Below are 16,451 nucleotides of genomic sequence, written 5' to 3' on the forward strand. Positions count from 1 at the left end.
CAATATATGAAACTATTAGTAGCGCTTAAATACATGTATTGTGTCCTTTACATAAATAATATTTATCTCTCATCAGATGGAGTACTCGTTTTGTAGGATTTTTTCTCACAGAACAATACATTATACATTCTTTTATTCTTTTACTTGCTTAAGTCATTTGACTGCGGCCATGCTGCAGCACCGCCTTTAGTTGAACAAATTGACCCCAGGACTTGTTCTTTGAAAGTACTATTGGTCACTTTTGCCGAACCCTTAAGTTACGGGGACGCAAACACACCAACATTGGTTGTCAAGCGATGGTAGGGGGACAAATGCAGACACACAAACATATGTGTGTGTATGTATATATATATATATATATATATATATATAAATTTATCAAAATAAGCAACATGGATATCCAGAGGTAATGCTGCATTACCTCTGGATAACCTTGTTGCCTATTTTGATTTTAATCACCTTATTTTGAAATTATATCAATAATACCATACTAAATTCTGGTACCACAACTTAAGTACCATATTCTTCTGAATCTAAATTTTTGCTGAACTCATATATATATATATATATATATATATATATATATATATATATATATATATATATATATATATATATATATATATATATGACTTCTTTTATCTTTTCTGGCATGGTGGTGCCTCTTAGTTACCCTTAATTATATATATGTATGTCAAATTTAGAATGGAGCCTGGTGTTGCCATCAGGTTTCACCAGTCCTCAGTCAAATCGTCCAACCCATGCTAGCATGGAAAGCGGACGTTAAACGATGATGATGATGATGTATACACACACACACACACACACACACACACAGACACATGTGTACATACACTCCTTTCATCTCTGGCTTTCTTCTTCTCTTGTTACCCACATATCCGCCCCCCCCCATCTCTACCACGATGGTCTCTTGGGGGCCAGTGCTTCCTCCACCTGGAATCGATATTAATTTTAGGTTCACAGACATGCATTATCACCACCAGTCTACAACCACCTGACCGTTGCAGCAGCAGCAGCAGCACCACCACCACCACTACTACCACTACCACCACCATTACCATCCTTACTACTGCAGCAACGAGCACCATTACTACTACTACTACTACTATTACTACTGCCAACACAACAAAAAGACAGGATGGCCATGGTTGTATTTGTTAAAACTTAGGCCTGCTCAAGCAGGGGTTACTTAGGGTTGAACAGCAACACCATTATAATAATAGCTACTAATATCACAGTACTACCACCATAACACTCTCTCTGCAATATGTTATGACCACAGCACTGCCATTACCTCTACAACACCACCACCACCACCACCATCACAGTGATATTCTTTAATTGATTAATCTCAGTGATTATAGGTACTATAATTAATGCACAACTGACCAGAACTAATCTTCATCACCACCACCACCATTATCATCATTGTCATCACTACCACCACCACCATTATCATCATTGTCATCACTACCAACACTACCACCACCACCATTATCATCATTGTCATCACTACCACCACTACTATCATCTTCATCACCACCACCATTATCATTGTCATCACTGTCACCACCATTATCGTCATCATCACCACCACCACCACCACTATTATCATCGTCATCATCTTCACCTCCCCCCCCCACCATCATCCTCAGCAGAATCATCTCCACCACCACCATCATCCTCATCAGAATCATCACCACTTCCACCACCATTCATTAATATTACCACCAACACCACCACCACCACCACCACCACCATCATAAGTTATTGCTAACCTAGACATTGAACCACTGCACCCCACACTCTTCCATCACTGCTCTAGTTTCTTTACATTCTTCCTTTTCTTACCTACTTCTGTCTCTCCTTCTTATCTTTCTTTGTTCTACTCCTCTTATATTCACTCTCTCTCTCTCTCTCTCTCTCACCTTTCTCTTCTCTCATCTTCTTTCTTCACCTCAAACATGACTTCACCGTTTGCTCCCTGCATTTAATGTGTGTGTATATATATATATATATATATATACACTCTCTGAGACCCTACACTCTCTGAGTGGTTGGCGTTAGGAAGGGCATCCAGCTGTAGAAACTCTGCCAAATCAGACTGGAGCCTGGTGTTGCCATCCGGTTTCACCAGTCCTCAGTCAAATCGTCCAACCCATGCTAGCATGGAAAGCGGACGTTAAACGATGATGATGATGATGATGATATATATATATATATATATGTGTGTGTTTGTGTGTGTATGCATATGCTGATAGAAATACGTATCTGTTAATAATTCATCTTTAAAACTACATAAGCTTGTGTATCCGTCAGTGGGTGTGTCCAGATATATACTCATATAATATAAATGACTATATATGCTGATATATTATTTCAATACAAATGTACAAATATGGAAATACAGCATGTAAACCCCTGTCAATAATCATTATAAGGAGCGAACTAATATCTATGAATGTATGTATATATATATATCAAGGCAATGTTCCAGCATGGCCACAGTCAAATAACTGAAACAAGTGTGTGTATGTATGTTGTTGTTAGAATTTCAAAATGTGTACATAACAAGCATTTTAGTTATACAGCTTTTTCTATTTCTGTCTCTAATAATAAAGCTTTCTTTGTTCATTATATAGCATCCTTCTCTCTTTTTTATACATCATTCTCTGTTGATAATGGAGGTTTCTCCTGTCCATTATATTGCCTCCTCTATGTATTATACACCAGTGTTTTTTTTATACAACTTGATTTGATGCATTATACACCCATCTCTTGTCCCTTATGCAGCTTTCGCTGTACATATTAATCAACCTTTTTCTATGCCTTCTCCTACCCATTATACAGCCCCTTTTCCCTATCATACAGCCACTTTTCGCCATTATACAACCTCTTCTCCCCATTATACAACCTCTTCTCTCCATTATACAGCTTCTCCCCTCCATTGTACAGGCTCTCCTATCCATTATATGGTATTTTCTGTCTATTATACTACTTCTCCTATCCAGCATACAGCCTCCCCTATCCAGCATACAGCCTCCCCTATCCAGCATACAGCCTCCCCTATCCATCATACAGCCACCCCTATCCATCATACAACCTCCCTTATACATCATACAACCTCTCCTACCCGTCATACAGCCTCCCCTGTCCATCATACAGCCTCCCCTGTCCGTCATACAGCCTCCCCTGTCCATCATACAGCCTCCCCTGTCCATCATACAGCCTCCCCTATCCATCATACAGCCTCCCCTATCCATCATACAACCTCCCCTATCCATCATGCACCCTCTCCTATCCATCATGCACCCTCTCCTATCCATCATGCAGCCTCCTCTACCCATCATACAGCTTCTCCTATCCATCATACAACCTCCCCTATCCATCATACAGCCTCCCCTATCCACCATACAGCCTCTCCTATCCATCGTACAGCTTCTCCTATCCATCGTACAGCCTCCCCTATCCATTGTACAGCCTCCCCTATCCATCATACAGCCACCCCTGTCCATCATACATCCTCTCTTATCCATCATACAGTCTCAACTATCTCGTATACAACTCCTGTTCATTATGCAGAATTCTCAGAAAACCTGTCCAGCCATTTTGCTGTTCATATTTTAAAAAGGCCAATGGAAATATTACCTTGCTTCAAAATAGGTGAGGGTTAGTGACAGGAAAAGCATCTGGCTGTAAAAAATCTGTCTCAGCGAATTGTATCTAACCTACAAAATCATGGAAAAGTGGACATTAAATGATGATATATATTTATATGTAGAAAACATGTGGCTTAGTAATTTGGGTGTTACACTCATGATCGCAAGATTGCGGTTTCCATTCTCAGACCAACGATGTGTTATGTTCTTCAGGTCATGTTGTGAAACTGGACAATAAACTACATCTATTTGCTCCCTACTGTGTTAATACCAATTCTGCCAATCTTTCTGTCCAACTTTCATCTCCAAGAGTTATACCCTCAAATCTTACTGACCCCCCCAAAAAAATCTTAAGCTGTCCAATAACTCATGGATTCTTTATTTTTGTTGTTTTACAGAAGCAAGTTTTGCTGTGAAGGCTCGTGCCATTAAAGAACACTCAAACCAGTATGACATCCACGGACTTGCTTTCAAGGAAGGGGAATATATTAAGGTAAGCTCACATCTTTTGGGGGTTTCCTAATGTTGTTCTGTAGCCCCAGGTCTATCATGATCTGTGATCCAGTGCAATCAAATGTGTTCCAACTGTGACCTACATATATTTTATTCAAACATAGGCTATTATCTCGTATCCCATTATCCAATCTGTCATTTCCTTAAGACAGTATGTGTGTGTGTGTTGCAGGTGATGCAGTAATTAGGTGCAGGTGTGGCTGTGTGGTTAAGAGATTTGCTTGCTAACCATATGATCTAGGGTTCAGTCCTTACTGCATGGCATCTTGAGCCAGTGTTTTCTTTAGCCCTGCACAGCCCAAAGCTTTGTGAGTGGATTTGGTAGATGGAAGCTCAATAAGCATGTGTTTGTGTATGTGTGTGTGTCTTTTTGTTTGTCCCTCATCACTACTTGATGATCAGTGTTGGTTTGTTTATATCCCCATGACTGCGGTTTGACCAAAGAGAGTGATAGAATAAGTACCAGGCTTTAAAAAAAAAACATAAGTACTAGAGGCAATTTGTTTAACTAAAAAAAATATTCAAGGCATGGCCCTGCATGGCCAGAGTCCAGTGACTGTTATATATATATATATATATATATATATACACACACACACATCAGGAGTGTGCAGGAGTGGCTGTGTGGTAAGAAGCTTGCTTCCCAACCACATGGCTCTAGTTTCAGTCCCACTGTGTTGCACCTTGGGCAAGTGTCTTCTACTATGGCCTTGGGGTGTGGATTTGGTAGATGGAAAATGAAAGAAGCCCATCGTATATATATATATATATATATATATATGATGATGATGATGATGATGATGATATATATTTAATTATATGTATTTCTTCTATCCTAATGAATAAAAATTCATCGGATAGAATAAATGGCTTAATAGAAACCAATGTAGCAAAGAACACAAAATAACTGTGGTGTAGTTCTTGTTTTTAAGGCAGGAACTCCTAGAAATTTTGGGTATTTGAGTATATTTAAGAATTTAAGGAATGAAGAAAACGCATGTTAAAATTGCATACTTTATTCCTACATATGTTTCAAAGGATTATAACCTATGTGATCCATAGGGATCTGTGATGTTAAAATTGTAGGAATAAAGTATGCGTTTTCTCCATTCATTAAATTTTTATATATATATATATATATATATATATATATATGTGTGTGTGTGTGTGTGTATGCTTGTGTGTCTGTGTTTGTCCCCCCCACCATTTTGACAACTGATGCTGGTGTGTGTACATCCCCGTAAGTTGGCGATTCGGCAAGAGACCGAAAGAATAAATGTGAGGCTTACAAAGAATAAGTACTGGGGTTAATTTGTTTGACTAAAGGCAGTGCTCCAGCATGGCCGCAGTCAAATGACTGGAACAAAAGACTATAAGAATACTTAATTGAAAGACTACATCCCCAGGTTTCCATTGCTCAGAGTCAACTGTGTGTCTCTCCCAGAAAAGTTCCTCTCCAGGACAGATTCCAGACAAAGTTCTTTTATGGAAAACCCAGCTATTATTCATACACGCACGCATACATACAATGTTATCACATATACACACAACTGGGTGTATTCTGTAACACATAATTAACCCTTTTGATATCAACCAGCTAGAAGCCACCCCTGGCTCTATGATAAAAACTTCCTGTTTCAAAATTAATCTAAATTAAAAGCCTTCCATCCAAATTTTATGCTAATTCATATTCCAGACACCAACGTGAATAAAAACAAAGTTGTTTTACTAAATTCTTCATTATTTTCAAAAGTAATTGAAACAGACATGATGTATTTCAACAGAAATGTAGTATTGAAAGAATTTAACATAATCGTATTATCTTTGCCGCTAATGCACATGTTAATAGAATACAGTAAATGTGTACAAACATGTACACAGCTTTACATATGAGGTTCCTTTGTCTATGTACACATAAATTTAGTTGTTTTGTTCAAAGACCACCCTGATCAAAAAGTCATATCGTCCTAGGTATTCCAGATATGACCATCCTGTCTTTTATGCTTTTGAGCAAGGAATCAAAGACAAGACAATGTGCTGTGCGTGAGAAGACCCGGCAAGCCAAGTAAGATCGTTGCCAGTGCCCCTGGACTGGCTCTTGTGCGGGTGGCACATGAGATGCACCATTTTGAGCGTGGCCGTTGCCAGTACCGCCTGACTGGCTCCCGTAGGATTTTCGAGTGAGATCGTTGCCAGTGCCCCTGGACTGGCTTGTGCGGGTGGCACATAAAAGACACCATTTCGAGCGTGGTCGTTTTCGTGCGGGTGACACGTAAAAGCACCCACTACACTCTCTGAGTGGTTGGCGTTAGGAAGGGCATCCAGCTGTAGAAACTCTGCCAAATTAGATTGGAGCCTGGTGTTGCCATCCGGTTTCACCAGTCCTCAGTCAAATCGTCCAACCCATGCTAGCATGGAAAGCGGACGTTAAACGATGATGATGATGATGCTCTGTTTTTTTTTCTTTTTTTTTAAGACAGTATGATGTGAGGAAGATTTGGTTCCTATTTCTAGCAGGTCATGCTATCATGTAGACCAGGGGTTTTCAAACTGTGGTCCGCGGACCACAGGGGGTCCATGGACAGCAAATACTTTTTATGGGGAATTTGATTTTATATATGTTTTTTTAATCGAAATCTTTTAATTGACAATAAACCTATTTGTTAAATACTGTTAAATAAATAAATGTAAAAATATATGTTATTTTAAGCAAATATTTATGTATAAATTTCATGAGCGTTTATAAGGGGGTCCCTAAGGTAAAGCCTGAAATATAAAGGGGTCCGCAAGTCAAAAAGTTTGAAAACCCCTGATGTAGACCACTACCTCATTGTCTCATGTACATTAGATGTGTTTACAGTGTGTGAAAGTTGAGACCACACACACTCTCACACACTGTGCCAGTAAATGCTTTTAAGGTGATAGGATCTGACACGAATGGAATGTCAGCTACATGATTGTGTGTGTCTATATATATATGTGTGTGTGTGTGTTTCTGTGTGTATAAAATATTTTCGATATCTTCCCAAATTTCCACAGATCCCACCAACCATCATCCTTTCCAACTTCCTTCCCATCCCTTAACCAATCTCATCCTTAATCTGATCCCTAGATATCCTCCCTAGGGGCTCTGCTTACACTATGTCTCTGCAATCAATTTGGTAAAAAAATTTCTATTAATTAATGTTCATGTTACACCTGGATACTCTGTGTGTATATATGTGTGTTTACTGGTATATATATATATATATATATATTATGTGTGTGTGTATGTATATGTATGTCTTTTCACTAATGTGTATATTTGCTGGTACGTGTGTTCACTGTTTTGTATATATGTGTGTTGACTACTATGCGTATGTGTTTGTTCTTGTGTGTGTATATGTATATATATGTATATATATATATAGGTTTTGTCTCTTGCTATATATGATGATGATGATGATAATAATACTACTAATGCTGCAGTCACCACTACAACTACTACCACCATTGCCATAACTTCTACCACTCCTCCTCCACCACTGCTACTGCTATAGTTGCCATGGACAACAATGGTGATGAACAAGGAAATTTTAAAACATCTTCCATTATGTTTAAAACAAAGAACAGATGAGTGTCTTTTGTGTCTTTTGGGCGTGAGGCTGGTAGTTGGTGATTGATGGGGGAATGTATTGTGTATTTATGTACATACATATCTAGATATCTATCAATCTCTCTCTCTCTCTCTCTCTCTCTATATATATATATATATATATATATATATATATATATATATATTGATGTATGTATGTCTATCAAATATGTGTGGTGATGTCAAGGTATGAATAAATAACGATGTATGTATATATATATATATATATATATATATATATATATACACACAATATATATGTTGTTGGAGTAGAAGTAGTAGTAGTAGTAAAAAGCTTATTGTATACTGTGCTTAGGTGCACTACAACCTGTTAGAAAAATGTAAAAGAGCGGGGTCAGAGAACAGCTATCAGTCAAATAAAGGCAGACAGCAATGCTTGCCAAAGTACATGTATAGTAGACAGGATAAAAGACAAGAAGACAGAAAAGTGATCAATGAATAAATAAAAAAAGCATAGAAAGGAAAGGGTACAGAGGCACACCTAGAGTAATCTTGGTGCATTTCAGGGAGCATGGAAATTTTGAAGGATGCTGTGTTTTGATCACTAATGACTGACTTGGGTAGTTTGTTGCATGCTTTGATAATTCTGAACATAGGGAAAATGTTTCTAAAAGTTATGAAGGAGTGGCTGTGTGGTAAGTAGCTTGCCGACTAGCCACATGGTTCCGGGTTCAGTCCCACTGCGTGGCACCTTGGGCAAGTGTCTTCTACTATAGCCTCGGGCCGACCAAAGCCTTGTGAGTGGATTTGGTAGACGGAAACTGAAAGAAGCTCGTCGTATATATGTATGTGTGTGTATATGTTTGTGTGTCTGTATTTGTCCCCCCAACTTCACTTGACAACCGTTGCTGGTGTGTTTACGTCCGCGTAAACTAGCGCTTCGGCAAAAAGAGACCGATAGAATATGTACTAGGCTTACAAAGAATAAGTCCTGGGGTCGATCTGCTCGACTAAAGGCGGTGCCCCAGCATGGCCACAGTCAAATGACTGAAACAAGTAAAAGAGTAAAACAGAGAGTAAAGAGAGTACTGCGTTGCTTTTTGGTTTTGTAAGAGTGCCCTCAAGTGGCAGAGATATTCTTTTCTATTATACTCTTTTACTTGTTTCAGTCATTTGATTGCGGCCATGCTGGAGCACCGCCTTTTAGTCGAGCAAATCGACCCCAGGACTTATTCTTCGGAAGCCTAGTACCTATTCTATTACGGGGACGTAATCACACCAGCATCAGTTGTGAAGCGATGTTGGGGGACAAACACAGACACAAACATATACACACACATACATATATACATGCATATATACGACGGGCTTCTTTCAGTTTCCATCTACCAAATCCACTCACAAGGCTTTGGTTGGCCCGAAGCTATAGTAGAAGACACTTGCCCAAAGTGCCACGTAGTGGGAATGAACTCAGAACCATGTGGTTGGTAAGCAAGCTACGTACCACACAGCCACTCCTATGCCTATTTGTAGGCACAAAGCCTGAAATTTTTTTTGTCTGTGGGGGAGTCGATTATATTGACCTCAATGCTCAACTGGCGGTCATTCTATAGAACTTAAAAAGTTGAAAAACAAAGTTTGACCATGGTGGAATTTGAACTCAGAATGTCAAGACAGACGAAATGCCCTACAAGGTAACGATTCTGCTAGTTTCTTAAGCTGTTGTTAATCACAATCGCAACAACAGCAATTCTTTCTACTATAGACACAAGGCCAGCAATTCCAAGGGAGGGATAAGTTGATTATACTGACCCCCAGCGTTCAACTGTTACTTATTTTATCATTCCCAAAAGAATGAATGACAAAGTCAACCTTGGCAGAATTTGAACTCAGAAATGTAAAGACAATGGAAAGCGCCAAGCATTTTGTTCAGTCTGCTAGTGAATGTGCCAGCTTGTTGTTGGAAAAATGGTAGATAACCCTGTAGGCTTCTACCGAGTCACTTGTTAGACATTGATGTTTTAGTATGTTAATAAAATACCTCCACTGATGATTGTGTATGCACCCTCTGAGACATTAAAATCATTGTGAAGTCACATGGCCTAATGGTTAGAATGTTGCACTGACAATTGCAAGATCGTAGTTTCAATTCCCAGACTTGTTGTGTGTCGTGTTCTTGAGCAAAACACTAATTCCAGTTGCCTCAGGCCACTCAGTTGTAAATGGGTAACCTTGTGATGGACTGGCATATAAGGGTGTTCTTCCTGTCACCAACCCTCACCTGTTTTCAAACAAGGTAACATTCCTCAGGTCCAGACATTTTCTTGTCATACCATCCAACCCTTTCCAGCATGGAACATGAATGTTAAATAATGATTGTGATGATGAGGTATATATATATATATGACACGTAAAAAGCACCCACTACGCTCTCGGAGTGGTTGGCATTAAGAAGGGCATCCAGCTGTAGAAACTTTGCCAGATCAGATTGGAGCCTGGTACGGCCTCCCAGCTTGCCAGTCCTCAGTCAAACCGTTCAACCCATGCCATAATGGAAAGTGGATGTTAAACGACAATGATGATGATGTTTCCTGTACTTTTAACTGCTGAGCTGTACATATATTTTAATTAACTTGCTCTGTCTCGAGATATTCAGCACTGTTGTGATATAAACATTCACTATGACTAGTATTGTATATATTGGAAAATGAATTTAATGCAATTGTGTGTGTGTGTGTGTGTGTGTGCGTGTGTGCGTGTGTATGTACTTTTTTGTCTTTCATTGCCAGAAAGTTAAAAAAGTGATTCAAGGACCAAGAGTTTCATGCCATGTATGAATCATTTTTCTCACTTTCTCCTGATTAAATATGAATATAAAAAGTGTGTGTGTATGTGTGTATTATTAACTACCATTGGTTTCATGCCAATAGAAACACTTCTCAGCAATTATCAAGCCTGCTACATGGAACAGTGGTACTCGTCTCCATCTTGGATGTAGGTTTGATATTTGCTGAGAAATTTTCTCCTGGCATGAAACCAATGGTAGCCTTGTTAATTCATCAATGCGGTATTGAGCACTCATTCTCGCTGTCTGATATATACATATATATATATATATATATATATATATATATAATATATATATATATATATATATATATATATAATATATATATATATATATATATATATATATATATAATATATATATATATATATATATATATATATATAATATATATATATATATATATATATATATATATATAATATATATATATATATATATATATATATATATAATATATATATAATATATATATATATATATATATATATATATATATATATATATATATATATATATGCTTGTGTATGGATTTCTATTTCTTCTGTTTGTTCTACCAAACTATGTATGTATATTCATGCTTGTGATAATGTGTGTGGTTGTGTCCATATACACATAAGTGAGGCTATATATACATGTATCTAATATACACACACGAAAAGGAAACACGTTTTTTTCATGTGTATTTATATTACCTTCACCAGTGTGTATATGCAAACATTGGGATAAATGAATATTTACACTTGGTTCTTCTTAACTGCATATACAACAGATACACATACTTGTGTGTGTGTGTGTGTAAGTAAAGTCCACCAACTAGACAGTAGTCTTGTTGCACCATTCAACCTATGTCAACATAGATGGTCATTAAATGATGACGATAATGTGTTTACCATTATACACACTCATGCACGTGCATGTATACACGTGTGTGTGTGTGTGTATATATATATCTTATAAGCTCATGTACATGCATGCTCTTTCACATGTACAAACATGTAATCCATTTATATATGTCTATGTGAATGCACTTCTTTACATATAACAAGAATTGCGCTCACTCACAAACATACATACACACACACGCACACACACACACTATATTAACCTCATCAGTCTCAGAAGGCCTACAGAAAAGCTAAGTTGCCAAGACATGAACAGTGAACCCACTCCCGGCCCTCATTCTCTCCACCCCCATCTGTCTTGACAAAGCTGAGAGTAAAGTTCATGAGTCTAGATAAGTTTGTATGCCATGGGGAGAACAAGAATCTGATGCCTTCTCTCCCTCTCCCCCTCTTCCCCCCTCTCCCCCTCTCCCCTCTCTCTCTCTCTGACATTATCTGTCTCTCCCTCTGTCTTTCTCATGCTATCTCACCTTCTCTCTAGTTTTTTTTTTTTTTTCATAGACATACTTGTGATATGTTAAATAGGTGCAGGCGTGACTGTGGTAAGAAGCTTGTTTTCCAACCATATAGTTCCAGGTTCAGTTTCATTGCATCGCACCTTGGGCAATATTGCCTTGGGCCAACCAAAGCCTTGTGAGTGGATTTGGTAGACAGAAACTGAAAGAAGCCTGTTGTGTGTGTGTCTTTGTGTCTGTCCCCCCACCATCATTTGACAGCTGATGTTGGTGTGTTTATATCCCTGTAGCCTAGCTGTTCAGCAAAAGAGACTGATAGAATAAGTACTGGGCTTACAAAGAATAAGCCCTTGGGTTGATTTCTTTAACTAAAACCCTTTAAGGCAGTGCTCCAGCATGGCCACAGTCAGATGTGGTTGCTGAGCAAACTTGTTAACCACACAGCCATGCTTGTGGTAACAAGCTTGCTTCCCAACCACATGGTTCCAGGTTCAGTCTCACTGCGTAGCACCTTGGGCAAGTGTCTTCTACTATAGCTCAGGCTGACCAAAGCCTTGTGAGTGGATTTGGTAGGTGGAAACTGAAAGAAGCCCGTTGTGTGTGTGTATATATATATATATATATAATACAAAAAATATATATGCATGTATACACACATATATGTATATACTTTCATCTGCATGTGTATATAGATGCATATCAGGGTACAGGACGTTAGAACAATGAACTACAGACAACGGAACGAACACATAGGAAAACAGAAAGCCACTTGGAATTATTCATCAGCTGCCTCTATTCTAACTCGACGTTTCGAAGATATAAAACTGTACTTTATATATATATATATATATATATATATATATATATATATATAAATTTTTGTTAAGGGAAAGTTACTTGAGGTTGTAAATTCATTTGTCTACCTGGGAAGCTCTGTTCAAGATGATGGAAATCTTGATACGGAAATACACCTGCGAATTCAAAGGGCAGCAAAAGCATTTGGTGGCTTGGAGTCACGCGTCTGGCGCCAGCGACATATAAATAGCAATACAAAGCTGGCTCTTTACAAATCATTTGTCTTAACATCCCTATTGTATTCCTGTGAAACTTGGACCTGTTATGAAAGGCATTTTAAAATGTTAGAAAAATTCCACCAAAAATGCCTTCGTCATATTTTAAGAATTAAATGGAATTCTTTTACTCCAAACACAGATATCCTTGCATCTGCAGGCATCCCCTCAATTAAAGCCATGATTTTGAGGAACCAATTGAGATGGTGTGGCCATATTGTTCGAATGGCAGATGAACGCATGCCGAAACAGCTGTTTTATGGTGAGCTTGCAGAGGGGAAACGTTATCGGCATAAACCTAAAAAAAGGTTTAAGGATGGCATAAGGACTGCTATGAAGTCAATTGGAATGGCTCCAAAAGATATAGAAGTCCTCGCTTCAGATCGAGTTGGATGGCGAACAAGGGTGTGGAGTGGAGTGAAAGCATTTGAAGAGGCCAGGATGATGCAAGCAGGGCTCAAGAGACATTTAAGGAAAAAGGTGAAGACTGAGAAGGTGAATGACAGGGACCTTTTTGTGTGCACAGTCTGTGACAGACCATGTCTGTCCTTGGCTGGCCTCAAATCTCACCTGCGAACCCATGGAAAACAAACCTCACCCAGCTATTCTGATTATATGTCTGTGCACACGTTTGAATGTGGTGTGTGCCAGAGGGTTTGCAAATCCAATGGGGGTCTTAAAAGACATGTTAGGATCCACGATGAGCAGAACTTACTTGCAGGTATTGGTAGTGCAAATCAGAGGTGCAATCTGTGTGGGTGTTTTTTCAAAACACTGTCTGGTTTAAAAAGCCACATCAGACGCCATGAAAGGGCTAAGGTGTAGGTGCAGGAGGTGGTCAAACTCTGTTTAAGGAGTAGACAACCACCATATATATATATATATATATAAATAAATGTATGTATGTATTTGTGTGTCTGTTTGTTCTCCACCATCACTTGACAACCGATGTTGATGTGTTTATGTCCCCGTAACCTAGCGGTTCAGCAAAAAAGAGAATAAGTACTTGGCTTACAAAGAGTAAGTCCTTGGCTTGATTTCTTCAACAGATATTAAATGATGATCACACACACACACACACACACAATATATATATATATATATATATATATATATACATATATATATATATATATATATATATATATATATATATATATATATATATATATACATGTGGTTGACACTAAGAAGGGCATCCAGCTGTAGAAACCATGCCAAATCAGGCTGGAACCTTGTGCAGCTCTCTGGCTTACTAGTTTCGTCAAGCCGTCTAACCCATGCCAGCAGAGAAAGCAGATGCTAAATGATGATGATAGATCTGGTTTTTTTTTTCATTTATTGTGTGTCAGTGTTTGCTATATATTTAGGCTTCCATACAGTTTCCATCTACCAAATTCTATTGACAAGGAATCAGTTAACCTGAGGTTACAGTAGAAAACAACCAGGGTGCCATAAGATACATATGTGGCTTGTGTGTGTGTGTGTGTTATATTGTCTGTTTGTTTAGTGTGTATGTATGTGTCTATGATCATTGTATGAGTGTGTATGTATGTGTGTACATGTGTACATATTTTTAAAACACTCTGACTTTTTAGTCAGGAATGCTTTTAAGACAAAATCCCTATGTCTTGGAGACTCTGAGCTCTGTCATTACAAACCCCACCCCATCCCGCCTCCTCTCTGCTCCTCCCCTTTCTAGGTCAGTGGAATCTCCCAATCTGTTTGCCCCCCCCCCACTCTCCCTCTCTTTTTCTCTCACGCATACATACACACTCACACATTCATACGCACACTGCTGCAGCTATTGTCATTCTACTCTTCCGTCATCTCAGTCTCTCTCTTTTTTTACTCTCTTTCTACGTTGAACAGATTTTATAGAAGAGAAAAAAAGAAAAGCCAATAATAATAATGATAATAATAATAATAATGATAATAATGTAATCATAAACAAAATGAATATTTTGTGTGTATGTGTGTCGGAAATTGTATTGGAACCAGTGAGAATAGTCTGCTATGGTTGTCAAGAAAAATTAGATTTCCTCATCCACAACAAACAATAAAATGCCTCCACCACCATCAAGCAGCATCATCATTACCACTACCATCAACACCGTTGTCACTATTACCACCACCACTACCACAATCATCATTATCAACACCATTGTTACCACCATCACCACCGATACATTTCTGTCACAACCACCATCATCGCTACCACCACCACCACCATTATCACTGTCACTGCTGTTTTACATGAAACATACTATTTACAATATAATATTGATTATTTTTCACTTTGACGTTATCTTCTCCCTTTCTGTTCTAAATTTCACTTTCACTTTCATTTTCGTTGTTGTTACTGTTGTCATTGTTATTGTCTTTGTCTTTGTCGGCAAGTGTCATCCTCATTGTTGCTGCTGTTGTTTTCCGTGCCCTCCTCCTCGTCCTGCTCTTCCTTGTCCTCGTTGTTGTTTCTTGTCTCACTTTGCTGAATCTGCCATACTTTATCAACAACAAACAAACAAACACCACCACCATAACAACATTGCCACTTTCATATGTCACATTTGATGCAACTATTGGTTTAACTACAACCAGCTTTTCTTATTGTTTTCAAAGAGCTTTTGTTCTGCTTTTTTTTTTTATATATATTTATTTTATTACAAACGTTATCTTTTCTTTTTTTGTTTTTGTTCCTTTTGTCATCAGCTGTTTGGTGGAATTTTTATTTGATTTTTCTCCCCCCCCCCCTATCTCTCTCTCTAACACACACACACAAAGACAGACAATGGCTGCTATCTTAATTCTATTGTTTGATTGGCTGCTGAGCATCTCCACAGCTTGGCATCTTTATTTCTCACTATCTCCAATGCACACAAACACTACAACTTCACCATCTCTGCTGCTCACCATTGCCAACACTGCCAGGCATCTCAGTCAGTCACTCGCTATCGCTTCTACTACCATGTCAACTTCTGAGTCTGAGCAGTTCAGTTCCTCTTCCTTTTTTTTTTTTTTTTTCTTTTTTTGGTTTCTAGGTACCACTTATTGTGTCCATTGATATTACCTTTGACACTACTGAGTCTAAATTGGTACCTCATCATACAATATATTATTTATTAAGCCCCTAGGCCCTTGGATATTTCAGTCACTTAGTATGTTAGTTACTTACTCTGTAAGTTTCTGAGTACCTTAGTCACATAGTACAAGGGAATGCTGAAAAGTTCCTGGTTTTAGGGGTATCACAAAAGGTCTGTTGGAAGCTCAACCTTCCGAGTTCTTTTATAGGGCTTAGAAAAACTGAAGGACCGCTGCAATAAGTGTGTGAATCTGAGAGGGGAATATGTTGAATAAAATCATTATTAGCTGATTCTCCTATATT

The 16,451-nt window shown here is 38.3% G+C and overlaps 1 protein-coding gene across 1 annotated transcript in view; it reads left to right on the forward strand.

Moving 5' to 3' along the window:
* The window catches only part of LOC106876855 (uncharacterized), a 283,480-nt gene that overhangs the window by 105,375 nt on the left and 161,654 nt on the right, over positions 1–16,451 (forward strand). Inside the window, exon 7 of the mRNA XM_089351893.1 lies at positions 4,079–4,173. Within this exon, the coding sequence (XP_089208019.1) occupies positions 4,079–4,173 (95 nt within the window). The remainder of the gene's footprint in view (positions 1–4,078; positions 4,174–16,451) is intronic.

Source organism: Octopus bimaculoides, chromosome 5 (assembly GCF_046866305.1).
Source record: "Octopus bimaculoides isolate indiv1 chromosome 5, ASM4686630v1, whole genome shotgun sequence".
NCBI classification, from domain to species: Eukaryota; Metazoa; Mollusca; class Cephalopoda; order Octopoda; family Octopodidae; genus Octopus; species Octopus bimaculoides.